At 46.6% G+C, this 21810-nt stretch overlaps 1 protein-coding gene across 1 annotated transcript; it reads left to right on the forward strand.

Annotated features, from left to right (window-relative positions):
- The first annotated feature begins 2919 nt into the window (after nt 1–2919).
- LIX1L (limb and CNS expressed 1 like) lies at nt 2920–20927 on the forward strand. Its single transcript, XM_065420084.1, has 6 exons — nt 2920–3208; nt 10230–10393; nt 11514–11654; nt 14118–14213; nt 17045–17122; nt 17337–20927. The coding sequence occupies exons 1-6, from the start codon at nt 2920–2922 to the stop codon at nt 17577–17579; spliced, it is 1011 nt and encodes a 336-aa protein (XP_065276156.1). The 3' UTR covers nt 17580–20927.
- The last annotated feature ends 883 nt before the right edge of the window (nt 20928–21810 follow it).

The raw sequence follows: 21810 nt of genomic DNA on the forward strand, positions 1-21810 counted from the left end.
TGTCAGCAGATCGAGGGATGTGATCATTCCCCTCTATTCGACATTGGTGAGGCCTCATCTGGAGTACTGTGTCCAGTTTTGGGCCCCACACTACAAGAAGGATGTGGAAAAATTGGAAAGAGTCCAGTGGAGGGCAACAAAAATGATTAGGGGGCTGGAGCACATGACTTATGAGGAGAGGCTGAGGAAACTGGGATTGTTTAGTCTGCAGAAGAGAAGAATGAGGGGGGATTTGACAGCTGCTTTCAACTACCTGAAAGGGGGTTCCAAAGAGGATGGATCTAGACTGTTCTCAGTGGTGGCAGATGACAGAACAAGGAGTAATGGTCTCAAGTTGCAGTGGCGGAGGTTTAGGTTGGATATTAGGAAACACTATTTCACTAGGAGGGTGATGAAGCACTGGAATGGGTTACCTAGGGAGGTGGTGGAATCTCCTTCCTTAGAGGTTTTTAAGGTCAGACTTGACAAAGCCTTGGCTGGGATGATTTAGTTGGGGATTGGTCCTGCTTTGAGCAGGGGGTTGGACTAGATGACCTCCTGAGGTCCCTTCCAACCCTGATATTCTATGATTCTATCTCCTGTCGGAGGGTCTCACAGCTCTATTAACATTAATGAATTAACATGCTCATAGCCTCCCTGGAAAGGGGGTCAGTATCACTGTCCCTATTTCACAGAGGGGAAAAGTGAGGCACTGGAAGAGGGGAAGTGACTTGGGTTAGGGTTACACAGCAAGCCAATGGCAGAGCTGGAAACAGAACCCAGGAGTTCTGAGTCCCAGTCCCCTGCTCTCACAACTAGACAGACTCCCCCCTCAAACTGGGAATAGGAACCCCGATTCACAGACCCTTTGCTTTAACCACTAAACAATGTTCCCTCCCTCAAGGAGTATGTTTTCAAGACTGTCTTCCCAGTTGCCACCTGTCCTCAGTAGTCATGTAAAGGCAACCATAATAAAACCTGCGTGTCACTCTCCTGATCATCTTCCGCCCTTTCACACCAAGTCTCTTTCTGTCACTTTCATGCTGCTGCTGCGAGGTTCTAATTTAAAAATGTGCTGAGTAACCATTCCTGGGGGTGAGAACATAGGAGAGCCAGTGGGTGCCCTCGCTTGCTTCAACTGCCAACTCCTGCCAAACAAAAGGGATAGCCAGAGCATAGTGCAGAGGGACAACAATTCTTAATTCTTTCTGCTCACTCCACTGCACTATATCTAATTACAAGCCCTGAATAAAGGCTATTTGTTCCAGATCCTCTCTCTCTGCGACTCCATGGGCCCCTTATAATATACTTCAATAAAAGACCATTTTATTTTCTACAGTGTCTTTCATATAAATGGCATCCCAGCACGCTTCACAGAGTTAAATAAATAACAGCAGAAAGATGTGAGAAAAGAGACATTTTCAGCTGAGATCAGAAAGCAAAATCGCTGAAGCAGAAAGATACGGGTGGGGCTGTTCCAGACTGCAGGAGCTGTGAAGGAGGCTCTTGCCCAGCATTAGAGAGGACAAAAATAGACACAGGTGCTCAGATACTCAGGCGATAGGCATGGTGTAAAGATCTAGAGATATAAATTTTAGATAGAAGATTAAATACAATTTAAATTTGATTCTTAGAGTCCTGTAAAATGTTCAGATACTTGATAGAGCAAACACAAATGCAAACCCTATCCTAAGCACATGCTTAACATATCATCACTACTTCTGTCACATACCTGAGGTCTCTATCTTTTCCCACACGTTGACGACACTTCGGTTAGCTTGTCCTGTGGATGACATATTTTGAACGGCATTAACAGAAAAAAAAAAAGAGAGAGAGTGAGGAGAGGAACAGGGCCCTCCTGCTGATTCAACACAATCCAGTTACAAGTTCATCTGTAATAATAATGATATTAATAACATCTGGTGATGCTGCTTTCCCACTCAGCCCTGCCTTTAGGGGACCCATGGCTTGTGAGCGTGTAGGAGGGTTTGGATGCTTGTGAATGAGAAAGGAGTCATTTGCTGGGGATTGATCATGGGGAGGGTGGGTCTAAATTAAGGGGGGCAGATGAGATGGCAGATAGTGAGGGAGGTTAAGTGGGAAGAAGGGAAGATCCCATGAGTGCTCCCTGCCATGATGTGGTGGGGACCAGCCTAATCATCGCCCCTCCGCAACCAAAGACTGGAATAGAACCCAGGAGTCCTGGCTGCTTGAACCCTTTGCCCTGTGCCGCACTTTCCCAGAATCCGTGGCCACACTACCAAAATTCTTAGCACTTAGCCAAACTCCCAGAATTCCTTGCACTTGGCCACACTCCCAGGATCCATTGCGCTAGAACATGACTGTCCTTCTCTAGCAGGAGATAGGTGGGTTCTAATTGGTTAAATCCCATAGTCCCCGCCCCCTGACAACACAACCTGGGCTGTGATTGGAGTATTATCATGTTTCTCCTCTTTTTTCCAGTGAGGCGTAATTTAATTGGCTAGATTTTTCATTCCCCGCCCACTTTCATCCAGCCAGGCCGCTGGTTGGGCAACTAGAGAAGTCCCCGCCCCCTCAATTGATAATCTGCCTTTTGATTCGTTCGCTCTTCAGTCATCGTTAGCGATCCGGGCTGTGATTGGGTTTATCTCCTTCAAACCCCGCCCTCTCTTGGGAAGACTCTCTTTTGATTCGGCCACCCTCTCTCCTTCTTCATAGCTGGGCACACGAGCTCTGATTGGACGGCTCACTTTCAGACCCCGCCCACTCCTTTGGGAATTAGCTCGGTGATTGGGCCATTTCTTCTAATCCTCCGCCTCTTTCCCGGGGCTCTGCGCTGCGATTGGCTTCTCCATCCTGCAGGGCCCGCCCAGCCCCCGGTGAGTGGCAGCCCCGGGGCCGCGCAGCCCCCTCCTCGGCTCAGTAGGGGCAGGCTACGGAGGCCGACAGGCGGCGGCGATGATGATGGAGTCGGTGCGCGCCCAGCGGCTGCAGCCCGGGGTGGGGACGCTGCGCTCCCTGCGCCCCGGGGTGACCGGGGCCCCCGCGGTGGCAGCCTCGGCCCCTCCGCCCCCCGCTCCTCCCCCGCTGCCGGCGGCGCCCCCGGGGCTGGTGCTGCCGCCGCCTCCTCCGGGGCTGCCGGGCCCGGGGGCCTCGCCGGGCGGAGCGGGGCCCCCGGCCGTGCTGCGCGAGGCGGTGGAGGCGGTGGTGCGCAGCTTCGCCAAGCACACGCAGGGCTACGGCCGCGGTGAGTGAGGGGAACCGGGGGACCCCCGCCCCGGTGACCGGCACCCCCCGTGCGAGGGACCCCCCCAACCCGGGCGGGCAGGGCCCCCGGCACGTAGCGCTACAGCCGGGCTGCGTGAGGGGGGCTGGGACTCGCCCCCCCCCCCGCCCGCCCCCCGGCGATGGAGACCCTCCCTCAGGGCTGTGGCTGAGCCGGGGAGGGGGGGGGTGTCTCTGCTGCGGTGAGTGGGACTCCCCATCTGAGCTCTCCCCCAACCCTGGGGGGCTAAACCCCTTGTACACCGCACTAGGGCCCGGCTGGGTGAGGGGGGGACCGTCCCCCTGCCCCAAGGACTGGGATCCCTACTAGTCCCCCACATACACCCTGGGGATCCCCAGGCCCATTACATGGAGCCGGGAAGTGGATGGAGCCGGGATCTCCTACCCCACACCGCAGGGCCACCTTGTCCTGGGGCGTGGGTCCCGTCCCCCGCAAGCAGTGTGACTATTGAAGTGAGAGGGGGGAGCTGGGAGACCCCCCACTCTGCCGTCCCTTCAGAGGGGGGACTCCCTGTGCTTGGGGATATAGTAAAGGTGAGGAAGGAGACCTGCTACTCCATCCTGATTTCTAACTGGGGACTCCTGGGCTGGGGATCCCCTTACACTCAGGGATGTATGTATGTGGCAGAGGTGAACTAGGGGATTGGAAGTGACCAGAAGACATTGGTAATGTGTTTGCTCTTCTCTTATAATGTCTCTCTTAAAAAAAACAAAACACCTTTCTCTTGTTACAAGTGGTCCCTAAGATCAGGGTAATGGACAGCTCTTGCGGCAAACAGCTGATCATTCTGTTTCACCTCCTGCAGTTGATAGTACTTTGCATCATGTCAGTTGCACTCTTTCCCCCTGCTTGGTCCTTTGTTTTCACTTGGGGTTTGCCTGGGTGCTCAACCTGAGACACCTAAAAGGGCCTGTATTTCACACAGTGCTGAGCCATCTGCTGTCTGAAAATCAAGTCCCTTTAATGCGTCTCAGGTTGGTCAATTGAAATCACTAGTCTTTGAAAACTAAGGGCTGGTCTACACTGGGTGGGGGGGGGAATGAATCGATCCAAGATACGCAACTTCAGCTACGCGAATAGCGTAGCTGAAGTCGAAGTATCTTGGATCGAATTACCTGGGCTCCAGACGGCGCGGGATCGACGGCCGCGGCTCCCCCGTCGACTGCGCTACCGCCGCTCGCTCTGGTGGAGTTCCGGAGTCCACGGTGAGCGCGTTCGGGGATCGATATATCGCGTCTTAACGAGACGCGATATATCGATCCCGGATAAATCGATTGCTACCCGCCGATACGGCGGGTAGTGAAGACGTACCCTTAGGCCTGGAAAAAATAGGTAAATGTCACTATAAGACTGGTAGGGGGGCAGGAATGTTGGGGGGGGAGGGGTTAGGTGTAGGATCTGGAACAATTCTTTATTATGTTTGAAGATGGGTAGGTTTCAAACTCATGGTGCTTCTGTAACTTGCTGCGTAAATGTATGCCAGTTACTAATCTCCCTATCAGAGGAGTAAGGGTTTGTTTGACAGCTCTGTGTGCAGGGCCGCCCAGAGGCGGGGGGCAAGTGGGGCAATTTGCCCCGGGCCCTGCCGGGGCCCCCACGAGAATATAGTATTCTATCGTATTGCAACTTTTTTTTATGGAAGGGGGCCCCCAAAATTGCTTTGCCCCAGGCCCCCTGAATCCTCTGGGCGGTCCTGTGTGTGTTAATGGTTGAGTCCTGAGCATGTGTATGAGACCTTTACTCTCTGGTTAGTGCCTGACAAAAGGCTCTTTCACACCCACAAGGCAGCTATGAAGGGTGTTTTGCTGGGCATACTGATGGTTTCCTTTTTTCCCACCCCCATGCTTGCATTCTAAGTGACTGTATTTTCCATAAGATCCCTGTCCCTGCTCAGCTTACCTGCAGCTACAGGCGATTCTTTTCACCACAACGGTGAGTGGAAGAAGTGACTAGCTCCTCAGACTGTATGTCTGCACTAAAGTGGGCTGCTGTGGGAGTGTTAACTACACCACACCCCATCCCGAGGACTCCAAGTATTGCCTCAGATGCTCCCAATTCATATGAGAGCACTCCAGGGAAGCCTCAAATCTGAGTCTCCTGCACATCCCACCTGGTCCTCTTAAGAAATGTGGAAGCAGTAAAGAGGATTAAACCTCAGATTTTACTGGCACAAAGGTGGAAAGTATCCTTCTCCCCACCCATCTGGAGATGCTCTGCAACTGGTTTGAGTTCCCGAGTTCCGGTTATGGCGGCAGGTCCGGTAGATGCAGTTGTACACATCCTAACTGATAAATGCTTGGCAGACGTTATGTGAGTTGAATGCATTGGAACTGCTGCTCTTCCGGCTCAGAAGCATTTCAGCACCATGTGGAATCACTTATTCTTCCTTATTTAATATGCGAGTCAGATGTGCTATCATATACACAATACAGGGACCGGGGGTCTACGCTCCAAGGCAATAAACAATTGATATGACTGATGGCCAAAGCACTCTATATATGTGTGACTGGGCTACATCTCTTCCTGGCCTGGCTTTAAGTAACAAAGCTAAGTGGGAATTGCTGCTTTTCTACTGGTTAAGTTTTGAAAAGGGAGAAAAGCTTTTGCTCCATGTAGGACTCTGTAGATTCAGTGCTTTTCTCTGGATGGGGGGCATGTGTGCGTAGCATTTCCCATTCCCTCACGGGTGATGGTCATAAATGCTGAAAAGGGATTTTGATTGGACCACTTGCTGCCAGTGTCAATGTTAGAGCTTGTTGACCCAGTGGCTGCAGTTCTCAAATGTGTTAAAATTCCTTTGGCTAAATACTGGTGTCTTGTATGCAAGATGGAAGTTGATACATCATCTGCCTCGCGGCCCCTCTGTTCTGTCAAATCCTTTCTCAAATCCCAACAATCTTCTTCCCTTTTCATTTCAAGATTCTTGTATCTTCTCAAACCCCAAGTGCTCTGTTTTGCTTCACATTCTCATTTATACGATAAACTGTTCTGGGGGAGGGAACATGCCCTAAGGTTGTAAAGCGCCATGTATATGCTCTATCACTACTAGTCCAATAGGATCTTAGGGCACTTTAAATATTAAAATAAACCTGGCAACCTCCTGGTGACATCCCTGGTTAGAGATAGGGAAACTGAGGCATAGATCGAAAACAACCCTCCAGGGTCCTACAGCAAGTCAGCAGCAAAATATAACTGAGTTGTCCTAACGTGGTCCCTTGCTCTAATAACAACACGTCATTTCCGCACTAAATGAATGTACCATTTGATTCAGTTGGCCCCCTCTCCCAGTCAAGCAGTGTCTCAAATGACTACTTTTTCTATAGTATTCTGGCTGCCACTAGGAGTCTTCAAAAAGCTGATCTTAATGACACTTTTCCAGGTCGAACCTAGTCATCAGAGGATGTGAGCAGGGCTGGGCCTGCTCATAACAGTTTTAATATTTTAATGGAAAACTGGACAACTCAACATCTTCAGTTGTTTCTCAAAGGGTCACAGCCAAAATATGCATCCAACTTCTGGCTTGCAACACAGATGTTATTTTACATCCTGTTTGGATCAGAATCTCCAGTCCTCTTCCCTTGTGGCTTTTGATTTTTCCCGTCTCCCCACTCCTCCTCCTGTTAATTCACATGGCAGCAGCAGAACTCTGAATAGGGCGACCAGACAGCAAATGTGAAAAATCAGGACGGGGGTGGGGGGTAATAGGAGCCTATCTAAGAAAAAGACCCAAAAATCAGGACTGTCCCTATAAAATCGGGACCTCTGGTCACCCTAACTCTGAACAATATGAATCCACCCATTTCAAGCACGGTCTCTTTGGGAGGATGGGGGTGAATCGGTGATGCGTTTTGAGAACTCTAGTCCGGCAAAGAGCTGAAGATTGCTACCCAGAACAAATACAAGATGGAAGTTGTCTTCCCCCCAGAATCCGTATGCCGCTGTGAACAAATGCTCTTTGCCGTCCGACTGGCTGAAAGATCACTCCACTGGCTAAGCACTTATTACCTGATAAATATGCATGGTGGTGTGGCCTTTATAGCGCTATTCAGCTGTAACTATGCTGAAAGGGAAAAGACAGATAGGACTATTCAAGAAATACCATAAGCTCTGATACTATTATTTTTTTAAAGTCTTTTTTTCCATTCACAGCAACCAGGCTTGCTGAGTTTCTCTTGCAGTTTTTTCTTTAAAGTATCTTTGCCGAGTTCCAGTTACTTGTTTAACTCTCTCCTCTCTCTTTTTAAATCGCCCCCATTCTCTGTTGGGCTGGAAGCACCAATTTCAGTCCTTGAGAGAGAACCTCTTGGATACTCGCTCAGCTGCCAGACCTAATGCTCCAGCAGTTGCTAACAAAGCACCCTGCGAAACAAATAAGCAGTGTGCAACATAGAAAGGAGCTTGTCTCACACTGGGAACTCAAGTCCCATGCACTGGCTAAACAGTGTCTCCTTGTTACCTCCACTTAGGCGCTCAGCATCCAGTTTCTTGTCTTAACTAAATTAACAAACTTTTTATTGTTTTGAATGTTCATAATAACAAGGGGGGGGTGATTTCAGCCTTTTCATGCTGCTTGATGTGGCTTAATTTCAGTTTTTCATTTGCGAAGTTGCTGGTATTCGGTGATAGCTGCAAAGATTCAGTTGCCCTGTGCCAAACGGGGTGTCACACTGTTTGTTGAATAAGGCATTGTCTCTGGCGCCCCGTGGGGATTATATGCATGATTTATCTTGTCAGTAGAAAGGGAATCTGATTGCCCATGTTTGAATTCCGTGCTCTGGCTGGTGTGCTGTAGCGTTGGCCAGGAACCACATAGATTGTGTACGTTTCCCTGTGAATCTCGGGTTTAAAACTGCCCCCATGTTGTGTGTTTAAGGAAAAATCCATACCCCAAACTTGAAAGTGATCCAAGCCAAGTGCTCGTTATTAACTAACTCCCTGAAACGCTGCATCTGGGGCAGGCGGGCAAAATGTTTTAGTAAGAAACTTCGGGTAACTATCCTGTTGGTTCCATTCTACAGGAAGCTAATGAAACTAATAACTTTAGAGGCAATAAGATAAAGCTAGTTCTCTTATCCTGAAAACTGCATGGCTGAAAACCTAAAGTGTTACTTACAGTACAGTGTGTGGGCCAATAAAATGTTTAGCTGGATAGCTTGAAGTACCTAGTGTGGTACTCTTTGTGTGTCACCAAACTGATCTTCCGTCTTGTCACATTCCAATGGGGGGATTTCTGTAAGCAGGGGAGTCCTCTTGCTTGTTCTGTCTTCCTGTAAAAGAAACTGGAATAACTCTCTAGCAGGATTCCGCATGGAAGGGCCTAACTCTTCTTTCCAGTAGCATTCTTTTGTTTGCAAAATGTTACTCTAATTCATTTTGTACATTGCTTCATTTCAAAGTGATAACTGAGGTTGGAGAAGGCCCAGAGAAGGGTAACGAAGATGGATTAGGAGAGGATTTTCCTAGAACTAGATATCGCAAAAACCTAGAATTATTTAGTTTAGAAAGTAGCTTAGAGAGAATTTTCAGACTCGGGATTTTGATGGAAGCTGTGGGATCCCTCCAGTGGCAGGAGGAATTGCTCTAATGTTAAGGGCAGATAAATTTAGAACAAATAAAAGGAAATGCTTCTTCCCTCACAGCACGTGAAATAGCTGCAGGGAATCTTGGATAATGTTGATGACTAATGTTTGTAATTCCTGCACGTATGCAAAGATAAGAGTAATTGAATCTCATGCTCCTGGCCACACGCTTATCACCACAGAGGTTCGGAAGCAATCTTTCCACCATGTGCAGCCCTGCACAGTTAGTTGGGTGCGTAGTGGGATTTTTGCCTTCTCTGAAGCATTGGGGTATTGTCCTCAGGCAGAGGCAGGATATCTGCTTGAATCTAGTATGGCAAATGTTCTACTTGTTTAAGGAACATCTAGAAGACTGTTAAAGACTGGCTCTTATCCTGAAAGGACCATAATTGCCAAAGTAAGCCAGGGTTAAAGATTTGGACTCTGGTTTCCTGACATGAATGGGGGGGGAAAACAAAACACTTCTACTAAAAATGATATTCCTTATTTTAGTATGTGATTCACCATTCAATTATACCTCCTCCCATTCAGAAAGACAGTCATGATTCTTAAATGAGGCCTCTCCATTCCCACCCAAATGTCAGTGGAATTAGGGAAGGATTGAATTGGGCAGCCCACGCCTTTTCTGAATGAGCCCTCTGTGCAGCTCCATAAAACAGTGACCTTCTCAAACTGGACATGAAATGTCTGACTTAAGGGCAGGTGATCTCTATTGGGCATCTTAGTGCCAGGGCAGGTCAGTGAGGTTATTATTGGCTCTAATTAGCCCTGCCACCTGCCGCACAGTGCCACTTGAACACTGCAGAATCTTTTGTGGTCTTAAATGTCTGAAGAATCGCATCCAGTCCGATTCCTGACACTGACAGCCCAGCTGATTGGCCCAAGCAAGGGGCAAACACATCACTACCAATATAGATTGCCTTTAGGAAAAAGACATTGCTGATTTCTTCCCTTATTAACTCAGATCCCTTCTTTAAAATACTCTTCCAAGAGCCTTTCGGTCTTCCCACCCCCCACCCCACCAGCTTTCTCTAAGAGGAAAATTTCACTACCAAAAGCCTTGCCTTTTAACTCACTCACTGTATGTTTAGACTGTTGTGTCTCAAGGTTAGAACTTGGGTCTAGAGGTGCTGAGCACCTACAATTCTGCTTGAAGTTGACCATTCTCAGAATTGGACTGTTAGCTCCATGGGGAGGGACCCTGCTGTCATATTGGTACAGCTCAAGGTGTGTTAATGTGCAAGTGACTCTCCGTTTCTGTAGACCAGCAATCACAAGTGGGGAGCAGTCAAACCAGTTTCTCAGGCTCCGTTTCCTGCGCTCAATTTTTGCGGTATGAAAAGACCATTTCTCTCTCTGATGTCCGTCCTTAACTTTTTTTCCCCTGACTTCTATATCTTCAGTGAACGTTGTGGAAGCTCTTCAGGAGTTCTGGCAGATGAAGCAGTCACGCGGTGCTGATCTGAAAAACGGAGCCCTGGTGGTGTATGAGATGGTCCCTTCCAACAGCCCCCCTTATGTCTGCTATGTCACCTTGCCTGGGGGGAGCTGCTTTGGCAGCTTCCAGGTAGGACCACATGGCTACAGAGACTTGAGTGGCTTTAGCTACAGAGCTCATTCTCTGTAGAACTGGCTGAGGGGAGTCCATCAATTCCCTCAAGTCCCCATTCTAATGGAATCAAATTCCTCGCTGTGAGGGGTGGGTGCTGGAGATTTTCTGGGAGTCCCAAAACACAGATGGATCCGGACCCATAGTAGAGGGATAAATCCAACCCAACTTAGTTCAACATGGTAAGTGCAGTGGTTGTCTTTAGCTTGAGATTTGCTTTAGCTACGTTACCCCAGGATTACCTACTCGCTGCAGGGAATTAATAGGGATTCTGCAAATAGTGAGGTTGCATACATGGCATCTAAGGCAATTGGCAAGTGTTAGCATAACTGTTGTATAGCAATATTTGCCTTAAGTTAAATGCCTTATTCTTCACAGGGTTAAGTAGTTGAGTACGGTTACAGTGTGAATTCTAGAGACCATGAACTTCAGTAGAGTTTCAATCCCTAATACAGCTCTGAATTCGACCCAGTGTCTCTTCCCAAGATGCTCAGAAAAGTTTGGCAGCCAAACTAATAAGGCTTGATCAATAGCCACTGCCTTTCCTTTGTTGCAAAGGAAAAGGTCCAATCCAAATACTTAACCAGAAAGATTAAAGTCCAAAAATCACACAGGGTCCTGATTGCATTTCGGATTCCTTTCCTGCAGTGGCTTAAGGCAGAGTTATGCTCTAGTCTTGGTTTGAAGAAGGCATCCAAAAGAAACAATTCCAGCAGCTGAGCTGCCTCCCCATCCTGCAGCGTCGCCCTCGTGTTTAGAGAAGGCTGGCTGTGTTTTGGTTTTAAGATAATTAATTTTGTTGGCAGTCCAGTTGGTGGTATTTCCATGTCCACATAGTATGTGCTGACTTCAACTTCCAGTTTAATTTTTTGCATTCAGTATGGCTGGGCTTGCTGTGGTTTAAAACACACTCCTAATGACTTCAGGATGTCTGAGAAAATAGCTTTCCAGCACTCCACAACAACTGCCACTTAACAGCCATTTCGTATATGCGGGGAGAACTTTGGAGTGTGTCGGCCTTAACTGATCTCAGCCGTCTCTGCTTTTCTGTCCTGATGGCATGTACGTCTGTCCCCAGTTCTGTCCGACCAAGGCTGAAGCCAGGAGGAGCGCTGCGAAGATTGCACTAATGAATTCTGTCTTTAACGAGCACCCCTCCCGGAGGATCACAGATGAGTTCATTGAGAAGAGTGTCTCGGAAGCCTTGGCATCTTTCAACGTAAGGGCTTTGAATGTCTTGACTGTTGCAGTTGATAGGGACAGACTGGTTGGAAAATCTCATAAATCTATGGGAAGGGAAATTTCTTTTGCATCTGGAAACCCTTATGGCAGGTTTTCCAGTGATTCTTGGAATGATACAGAAATACTAAAAATAAAAATAAACGATTACTCTAATTCTTGTTTTCTCTCAAACTGTTCCCTTCCTGGATTCAAACTCCCTTCTCCATCTATCCTCTCAGCCCTGCACTTGGAGTTAAATCTGCACCCAGTTAGATCAGCAGACTTACTTTGGACTGGTGTATCGGAGAGCACCATTTAGCCCTTAATGTTTTCAGCATTCCCACTGTTGAGGGCCTGTTAACTCCAAACTTATTCCACTTCCAGGAGAAGCACTTCACACCCTTTCCTACAATTCTAGCCAAGTTTCTTTTAAATATAAAAATGTCTCTCTTGTATAGAACTGCTTTTATGTGAGCTAAAATGAAAGACTGGCTTACTCAATGCCTGCCCATGTCTGGTACTACCAGTAACCCGAAAGGTTGGCTAGATAGTCTCTCTTATTTTTCTTCTGCAGAAGATAAAGGTGTATAATAACTTGCTGGAGTATAGTGGGTTCCATGTGGTATTACTTGGAATGCCTGCAAGATGGGATTGTCAAAGGATCCTAAGGGAACTAGGCACCAGCTCCATTGACTTTCAAGGGGATTTGTGCTCTAAATCCCTTAGAGCTTTTGAAAATCTTCCCCTAATTCATGGTAATAGGGCTTGATGACACAAAAGTGGAGCATGTGATTTAAAAACAGGAGCATTTTATTACATGGTGACTTCTCTGCCGTAGATGTTACAATCAATGTAAGGTTGCCACCTATCTGGGATCCTGTGTACTTTTATAGGGATAGCCTCTGAAAAACAAGACTAATTAGGCCAGAAAGCATCAAAAAAGTTTTTCTAACTGCATGGGGTTGGGGGGATATTGTTAGGACTTTACAAGGCACTGCCCCCTCCAAATGTAACCAATAACTGCACCTTGCTGTTTCAAAAAGGGTGTCTGACTTCCTGGTGCTCACCGGGCCTGGAGCAAGATCAACTCCGTTCCATTACTCAGCCTGCAATGTTCAAGCCTGATGAACTCTTGGGGTGTGGAGCTTCTCTGATCAGCCTGTTATTGTGTGCAGCCTCGTTATTTAAGCCAGATGCATTACAAAGCCGTACCTGTTTAAATCCTTGGTGGTAGGCATGTTAAACTTCCTAGTGCCAAAATCATACTTTGTCAGAATGAGTTTTTATTGTGCATTCAGACAGCACCTAATGGAACCCAAACTACTCTGTGAACCGTGAAACAATCTTACAATCCTAAATGCTACCGAAAGAGAGCATCTGATCATAGAAATGTAGCACTGGAAGGGACTTGGAAGTCAAATTCAGTCCCCCGTCTTGTGCCAAGAGCATGAAACAGTTTGCATTGAAATCATGGTCAAAATTTGCATAGATCCTATGAGGTGGCTGGCTAATATGCTAGTCAACAAGTACAAGATACAACAGGCATGCAAAGTGTGACCTCTAAGACCTGTTACCTCATCAACTACTGAAACTAGGAAAATACTGCTGTGTATCTCTTGGAAAGCTGGTATTGCTGGACTTCAGTGATGATCCTGGTGGTCCAAAAGACATTGAAATGGTCACTGGTCCCTCACACTAGATCAACTTGGAGGCTTTTAAGAACTGGTTGGACAAACACCTATTAGGGATGGTCTAGGTCTACTTAATCCTGCCTCAGCACAAGGGAATGGAGTAAATGGCCTCTTGAGGTCTCTTCCAGCCCTACATTTCTAGGATTCATGAAAATATAAGCCATCATAGTTCACACAGAAGTCTGTGGAAGTATGCATGAGGAAATCTGCCCAGAGCATCAGGTCACAGATATTACATTTTCTGGGTGTTCCAAGATTCCTTGCTCAAATCTCAGGTTTCCTGTTAAAAGCAACAGAGAGTCCCGTGGCACCTTTAAGACTAACAGATGTATTGGAGCATAAGCTTTCGTGGGTGAATGCCCACTTCCTGTTGTCCACCTGAATCCAGTTAATTCCAAAGCACCTCTGAGCACTCCTCAGCTAGATATGGCTGCTGTAAAGTATCATCATGTTTCTCCAAGATGGAGACAAGTCATTGGCTTTTGTCTTGTCCCGATGGCTTCTGTCCTGGGACGTCTCCGAGCAAGAGCACACTGTTTACTGGGAGTTGGAGGAGTTCAAAATCTCTTCCATGTTTGTAGAATCTGAAACATTCAAGGTGGTTAAAGTTTGCCTCATCAGATTACAAACAAAGAAAGTCTGTGGAGCCTGAAAATGTCTGACTAATAGCAGCAGAGCCATGTGGGAACACTGCTTAGCAGCGTGCCAGCTGTGTGGTTGCCTTTTTCTGTTTAGGGGTTGTAATTCTTTAATATTACTCTTTGCTGCAGGGTAATCGAGAAGAAGCCGATAACCCGAACACTGGAATTGGTGCTTTCCGTTTCATGCTGGAATCCAACAAGGGAAAATCAATGTTAGAGTTTCAGGTACTATCCATAACTTGATTCCCTGCTCCAGTCTTGATTAAAGTGGGTTTTTGTGTTTTTTTTAAAATCTTCTAGTCACATCATTCAGTGCTACAGAATGTACCAGGCCTGTGCATTCAGAAAGCACGTGCTGCTATGGCTTTTGTGTTGCTATACCCTTAGTGCTAGATAGGAGCTCCAGCCACAGAATCCAGACCAGGGTTTTTCAAGCCTTCCAAAGTTCGACAATATCTGGATTGTGCAGGGTTCTGTTTTGGGCGCCCCTCCGATTAAAACAGCTCTTGAGACGCTCACATAGACCAGTATTGTGGAAGGGGTTGTGCATGCTTCATGTGCAATGCCTTCAGTATTGGAATATATTGGTAATGCAAGAAGCAACATGGTCTAGTGGTTAGAGGACTAGGAGTTCTGGGTTCTATTCCCAACTCTTCCACTGATTGGCTGAGACACCTTGGGCAAGTCGTTTCGCCTGTTGTCATTTTCCCCTCTCTGAAGATAAACGGGCTAGCTATTTCCATTTTAAAGCATCTGAAGGTATTTGGATGAAAGGCACTATGTAAGTGTATAGAATTAGGCATACTGAAGTCTTGAAATCATTGAGATCATCTTAGTTGGTTACCTGGGGTACATCTGCACTGGCAGATGTAATCTCCAGCTCAGGTAGATATGTGCGTGCTAGCTTTGATCGAGTCAGCATGCTAAGAATAGCAATGTAGCCAATACGTCTGTTAATCTATAAGGTGCCACGGGACTCTTTGTCGCTTTTTACAGATCCAGACTAACACGGCTATCCCGCTGATACAGTGTAGCCACAGTGGCACTGGTTGGTCAGGCTAGCCGCCCGAGTACGTACCTAGGGTCTCTGTCAGGACTGTAGCTTGTCCCTCTGTCGTGGCTACACTGCTATGTGCTAGCTCAATCAAAGCTAGTATAATGTACATCGCTTGAACTGGGAATTGCATCTCCAGCTCCAGTGTAGACATTGCCTCACCTCATAGTTACACGTTTAATCAGTGGAGACGATGCTTTGGGAGCCAAGGCTTTTCTGGGGTTTATTCCCTGCCATTGGGAGGGAGGCTTGTCCAATGCCTAGAGCAGTGGGCACACAGAATTGGGACTCTGTTCCCAATTCTGCATCTGACTTGCTGCCACATCTTTCTGCGTGTTCCCTTCTCTGTTTGATGGGGCCATCTACCTCTCGGGTGTTCTGAGGTTTAATTGTTTTTTCAAGTGCTTTGAGATCCTTGGAGGAAAGGCCCTTTATGGAAGTACAGATATTATGGTCACTGGAAACTTGAAACAGGGACTTTACACACTCCCCACTAGTAGCTGATTTATCCGGATTCAGGAATTTGATTCTCAGAAGGGGAGAAATAGACCCTACTTTCAGTTGCCAGATGCTCAAAGGAGCTTGGCAGCTTCATGCATGTAGGCAGGCGCCTTAAACTCGTAACTTAGTTTTTTATTTGGAACTCTCTGCTCTAGGCAAACTTTCCTGACACTGACTTTTTGCCCTGCTGCTCTCCCTTGAATGGTAACATTCTGTAGGCGGAGGATAAGTGTTTATATTAATAGCCCTGTTTACACAAACTGACGCCACATCCTGTATATTCCTCTGGCGGCATTGTCTGTGGGAAGCCTGGCTTTCTGTGGGAGTTTATGGAATGGGGTTTGTGCGGCCATCAGAGAAACATTTGCCCGGTTTCCATTACAACCAAGCTCTGCACTATCACCGACCAGCGTCTGGTGCAATAGCTCTGGGGATGAAAAGGGCAGAGGGAAGCACCAACAGAGGATGTTACGGCACAAGAGGTATCATAAAGCTTCAGCAGTCTGAAGGATCTTTCCCATCCCATCATTGGTAGTGGTCTTCTGTCTAGCTATGCAAGGCATGGGCAGTGCCCTTGGCTGATGGATCAGCCTATACAATAACATATGTCCTTTTAAATAGTTGTTCCATGAATGGCCCTTTTCATCTCTCTACTGTAGGACTTTATCAGCATGGCCTCAACTTTAAGTAAGCCTGCTGTGATCACGAATTTATTTATATTGCAATAGTGCTGAAGGGCCCTGTCAGTCTAGAGTCCTCCGTGGTAGGCACTGTGCAAACCCATAACACGGTCCCTGCCCTGTGAAGCTTATCATCTAAGTAGCAGTAATGGCTTCTAGCCTGTTCCACTCAAGGAGTTCAAAGCACTTCACAAACTTTTCCTGAAGCTTCAGCTCCCTGTGAGGTGGTTAACTTACGGGTGAGGGAAAAGATCTAGAAAGACGAAGCCACTTGCCCAGGATTACAGATAAGGGAATAGAACCGGTCTGTAAATGCCACATGGTGAGCTGGAAATATAACCCTGGAGTCCTGGCTCCCAGTCGTCTGCTCTAACCACTACGCCCTCCCTGCTGCCGGCTTAGTAACTAGATGGGCAAAAATGTAAGTGGAAGGAAGGACTAATTCACTCCTGTGTATCTTCCCCACCTAAGTCTGTCTTTTAATAATAGTCTGCACCTCTTACCGGCTGTAGCCCTAGCACTTCTTAGCAGCTGATCTCTAAGCACTTTACAGAGGAGGTCAGTATCATTATCCTTATTTTAGAGGGGGAAACTGAGGCACCAGGAGGTGAAGTGACTTGCTCAAGGTCACAATAGGTCTCCTGTGTCCCTTCCCACTAGGGAACACTGCCTCCTGAGGGCTCTATGGCACAGAAAGCAGGCTTTCAGCTGTGTGCTAGAGAAGCATTTTGCCTGTGTACATTGCTACCCTTCCCTTGATTCGCCAGTTCCTTCTGTTGACACTCTTGCCCTTCAAAGCTAACTGCCATTTCCCCTCGCAGGAGCTGATGACCGTCTTCCAGCTGTTGCATTGGAATGGCAGCCTCAAAGCCATGCGAGAGAGGCAGTGCTCACGGCAGGTAAGGCTGGCCTGGGCACTGGCTGAGTGCTGCTTTGGCAGCAGTACCGCAGATGCCTAAGGGATTCTTGGCCCTTTTGCTGCGGTGCTCATCCAGACCCGTCATTCATTTCCCATCATGCTGTCGTGTGCAACTGAGCCAGATGCTACTAGCCAATGCGCGTGTTCTTGGTGACTCGCCATTCATAAGCTCCCGTCCTATTTCTTCCCACTAGGAGGTGCTGGCTCACTATTCACACCGTGCTCTGGATGACGACATAAGGAACCAGATGGCCATGGACTGGGTGAACAGGGAGCAGAGCACCCCAGGAGCCCTTTCCAGAGAGCTGTCCTCGACAGAGAGGGAGCTGGATGAAGCCCGACTGGCTGGGAAAGAGCTGCGTTTCCACAAGGAGAAGAAAGACATCCTGATGCTGGCGGCTGGCCAGCTGGGGAGCATGCACTCCTCCAACTGCTAGACTCTGCACGCAAACTGTTCAGCTCCCCCATGCCTACTAACAATTCCACATTGAAGGGATCTGTACCGTATCACTTCGGGCATATAGCTGCCTCTTTTTCCAGAGTCCATTTGCACATTTTTTTTAAAGATGTTTTTAAAAGTTTCTGTACAGATTTTTACCCTTAGTACTTAGCCTTTAGGTTACTTTTCAGCTTTCTATTTGCTAAAGAATTCCTTCTCTTTAAAAGTGCATTTTAAAAAAAAAATGCACCCTTTCAGTGTTAACACTACTCTAAAGACCTCCGTTCAACCCAGGTACTGTACAGATGACCGTATTCAATGGAAATGTAGCATTTTCCCCAGGGAGATCTGGATTTGAAGAGATCCAGATGGCATGTTACGCAAAACTGCCTTTCCTTCTGCTTTTGCAGTCTGAGGGGTTTGGTCAAACCCCTCTTTTTGAAATGCACAGCATTTAGCAATATGTTCTGCTCCTTTGTACTAGAATCCGTGCTCCAATGGAGAGCACCTCAAAGCACATGCATGGAGTTTCGGATCTGGGATTTTGATTTGCTCCATTATAGAAATATGGGGTCAGTCTGCAAAATTGCCCATCTGCATCTGAGATCAGATTTAAAACTCCACAAAGTGTTACAGGATGGGATGTTTGGATCTGTTTTTAGCTTCGATCTTTTCTCTCTTGTACAGAAAGAGAGTCAGCTGGTGACATATGTTCAAACTGCTTCCTTAATACCAAATTACAAGACTCTGGTGGTGGTGAAGGGATTGGCTTTGGTATTAAGGAATTGGGCTCAGCTTTTTAATTACGTCTGTACTAGAGAGAGCTCTGCAGTCCCCCTCTTGAATCCCCTTTGAACTTTTATGGGATTTGACCTTAGCCCTGCAGGAGCGGATGAGCTTGGAATGGGCTGACTAGTAGGTGGTGCTATGAAGTGGACAGTACACTTTCCTAGAAGTCAAGCATCTTCGTAAGTTACTTAGTCTCACCTCGCCTAGGCTGGGGACACCAGGGTTCTGAGGCTATCCTATCGCTGTCTGGTGTCATGCTATTGTCTCCATGCTAGCAACCTGGCTTTGGGTTGCTTTTGAACACCATGTCGGACTAAACCTTTTTCAGGAAGACCTAATAAACACTTGCCAGATATTTAGAACTGGCTAATGGAAACGTTGGGGGAACTGATCCAGGTGTATCACCAAAGGCCCTGTGTTTACTACCTTGTTGACCAGAACTGTATTAACCTCTTGAAGCAGAACCTGGATCCAACTGGTCCCCAGCAGTGGAAGGTCAGATCTGGATCCAAACCCTATGGTTCAGCCTCAGGTACACTTGGTTTCTTTTGGCCGGCGTAGAGAGGTCTGAACCAAGTTATAAACAGGGCTGCACCTAGTCTATAGCACACTAACTTGTTTATAATATGGGTCAGATCCGTCTTGAGGATGCCAAGAACAGTCTCCCTACATGGTTTTACTCCCTAAAAGGTTTAGATTACCCATGCAAAATAGATAATAGTAGGCTGCAAAGGGCTGCATTTACTCTCCACTTTGGAACTTGCTCTGTTTGTTATAGTGTTGATTCCTGAAATGTAAATCTATATCTGCACTATTTTTTAAACTGATAGAGCCCCGCACTTAGTATAAATACTAGCCCTGTAGTACAAGTAGCTTAAAAGCATCCTTTCAAATACCCAGATGTGTCTATCGTTCAGATTTATAGCAGAAAGGGGGGAAATTGCTGGCTGCAGAATAGCAGCACAAAAGGGAAACCCAATCAAGAGACGACAAACTGCATTCCCAGCTCCTCTCTAGGGTCTGCTTATCCCCGGGATTGACACTGAGCTTTCCTAACAGGCTAGGCACTCCGTTGCGAACTGTTTCTTAGTTACCTAACTGCCCGAAGAGAGTTGAAAGAAATCTCCGGGGGTTTATCCATTCTGCCCAAGTAGAAACTTCGTGTTCAGGAATAGTTCGTGGATGTCTATGTCGTGGAAAGAAAAACTGCAGCTTTGTGGAGATGGGGGCAGTTGCGAGCACTGTTTTAATCGGGCCATATTTACTGAAGATGTAATCAAAGCACAACCATAGAACTGTTTGATTGTTGGCTTCTACACAGTTAGGGGAGCAGGGGAAGGAAGGGGTTAACAACACCTTGGGCACCTCTTACTACTTATTGGCCCTCAAATGATTCCAGTCTGCTAAATTCTCCTGTGCACATAGATGCCACTACAATGCAAGCCAGGGATTAATTGCTCTGGTTACAAACTGAAAACATTTCACTGCTTGCACCAGGGGACAAATGGGAAGTCATTCCAGCCCAGACCATCCAAGTCCCTGGATTTCTGATCTTTGTGCATCTCCGGGACAAATCTAATGGGCATTAGGGAGCCCATATTTCATATTTTGCTGTGGGGCCTTAGCCCAAACTTGCACTTTGATCAAAGATCCAGATCCATTTGGTTCTGCTGAGTTAAAAGAGAATATTAATGCTCAAAAAGCAAAATCGTAGCTTCTAATATTCCCAATAGGAAGTCATACTCTAGTGTTTCCGGTTTACGGCAATAACTAATCTCTCAGATCATAACTACCAAACCTTTTTACCTTTTATCTAGTGACTTGTCGATTTTGTAAGCCTGCTGTGCAAGGCATTTATTTGAAAGGATGTTGGACTCTAATCTCATATCCTGCTTTGTGGGGGCTTGCTAGTGTCTGATCAGTTTTGTAAAGGAAAAGTTACAGTATTGGGCTCCCTCCATTAATAGCAAATCTGAATCTATTTTTGTGGTGACATAAATGGCACGGGGATTGATGGAGTAGGAAGCCATGGTACAGAAAGTATCTGTCAGCTACGCCCACACTGTAATGGGACCAGTTTTAAGCTTGCTCGTAGGTCAGTCATCCAAGGCCGTTGTCATAGACTCTTCTTTTACAAAGTAGGGGGAAAACTAATGTTTTACAAAACAGCCACATGGTACATTTTCTGTACTGTTTGATTTGCAACATGTAGTGTGCAATGCAATAGATTTGCTTGTAATTCAAACGAGATGTCAGTCACGATCTCTTGGCTTTTCCTCTAATCAGCATTGAAGAGGTAGGAGGCCTCAGGCGGTGGGGAAGAAGGGGGGTAACAGTTGAGCATTTTGTACAGTATTTTGTATTCTCCGTTCACTAGTGTAGTTCAGGTTAAATAGCCAGCTAGAGCACGTCTCCTAGACAGTGCAGTCTAACAAAGCAATGATTTGCTGGTGCACAAAATAATCTTCCTCATAACACTTTAAAGCCTTTTCAGTGTATAATCCAGAAGAGCTGATGGGATCTCTTGTGGGATCTTGAGTCAAAGGCTGTCTTTAAAAAAAAAAAAAAGAAAAAGTATTCTACCACTTTGGGATCCTGGTGGATCTCTTCTCACGTTGGCTCTTGGTGTCTCACTAATTGAGACTAGTCTCTGAGGTCCCACTCCGAGAGCAGGAGCCTGCCACAGTTTTTGGTATCTCCACAGAGATCACCTCTCAACCCCACTCCATCTTTCTAAAGAAGCCTCTTGCGGAGGATGTTGAAGCAATGTTATCACAAGAGGGAGATCAAGAAGCAACTGCATTATTCTTCAGCCTTCTAGTGTTGTATTCCAGTCCTAACAAGCCTATGTCTGATGGTTTTTATATGTGTATATATATTTTTATATGCAGCCTTTTTACCTGATCGTATTAATGTTTAATGCATTTATAAACTTGATTTGTAAATGGTATTTTTAGTTCTTGGGTTTTGTTTTTTGGTTTTCAGGTTGGTTTCTTGGTTTCTGGACCGTTACTAAGACACTTAATCATTTACTTTCTCTAGAAACAGCACAGAGTCTTAACTTTCTGCGAACATTTCCACTTGTGGGTAGTGTTAAAATAAATCATGTGACACTGATTTGTCTAAGGATGTAATCCTGCAGATGCTTAAGACCTTGAGTACCTTCACATGAGAGAGGTGGCGTTCACAGCATTGGAACCCGAAGTGTGTATCTCCAGAAATGTTACTTCCAGTTTCTTCTTTATTTTAAGGCCATCTATACGTAAAAGGCTACAGCGGCAGCGCTTCAGTAGACACTTATTACAACGATGGGAGGGGTACTCCATTCTGTAGGTAATCCACCTCCCTGAGCGGCAGTAGCTAGGTTAACGGAAGTATTTTTCTGTCAACCTCCCGGTGTCTACACCAGGGGTTAGGCTGGCTTAACTACATCACTCAGG

This window comes from Emys orbicularis, chromosome 20 (assembly GCF_028017835.1).
Source record: "Emys orbicularis isolate rEmyOrb1 chromosome 20, rEmyOrb1.hap1, whole genome shotgun sequence".
Lineage (NCBI taxonomy): Eukaryota > Metazoa > Chordata > Testudines > Emydidae > Emys > Emys orbicularis.

Bases quoted from the DNA above. Each gene is read 5' to 3' on its own strand.
- LIX1L (XM_065420084.1), top strand. From the start codon at position 2,920: ATGATGATGGAGTCGGTGCGCGCCCAGCGGCTGCAGCCCGGGGTGGGG. The intron at 11,655-14,117 runs GTAAGGGCTTTG...TCTTTGCTGCAG, and splicing joins AAGCCTTGGCATCTTTCAAC to GGTAATCGAGAAGAAGCCGA. The intron at 17,123-17,336 runs GTAAGGCTGGCC...TCTTCCCACTAG, and splicing joins AGAGGCAGTGCTCACGGCAG to GAGGTGCTGGCTCACTATTC.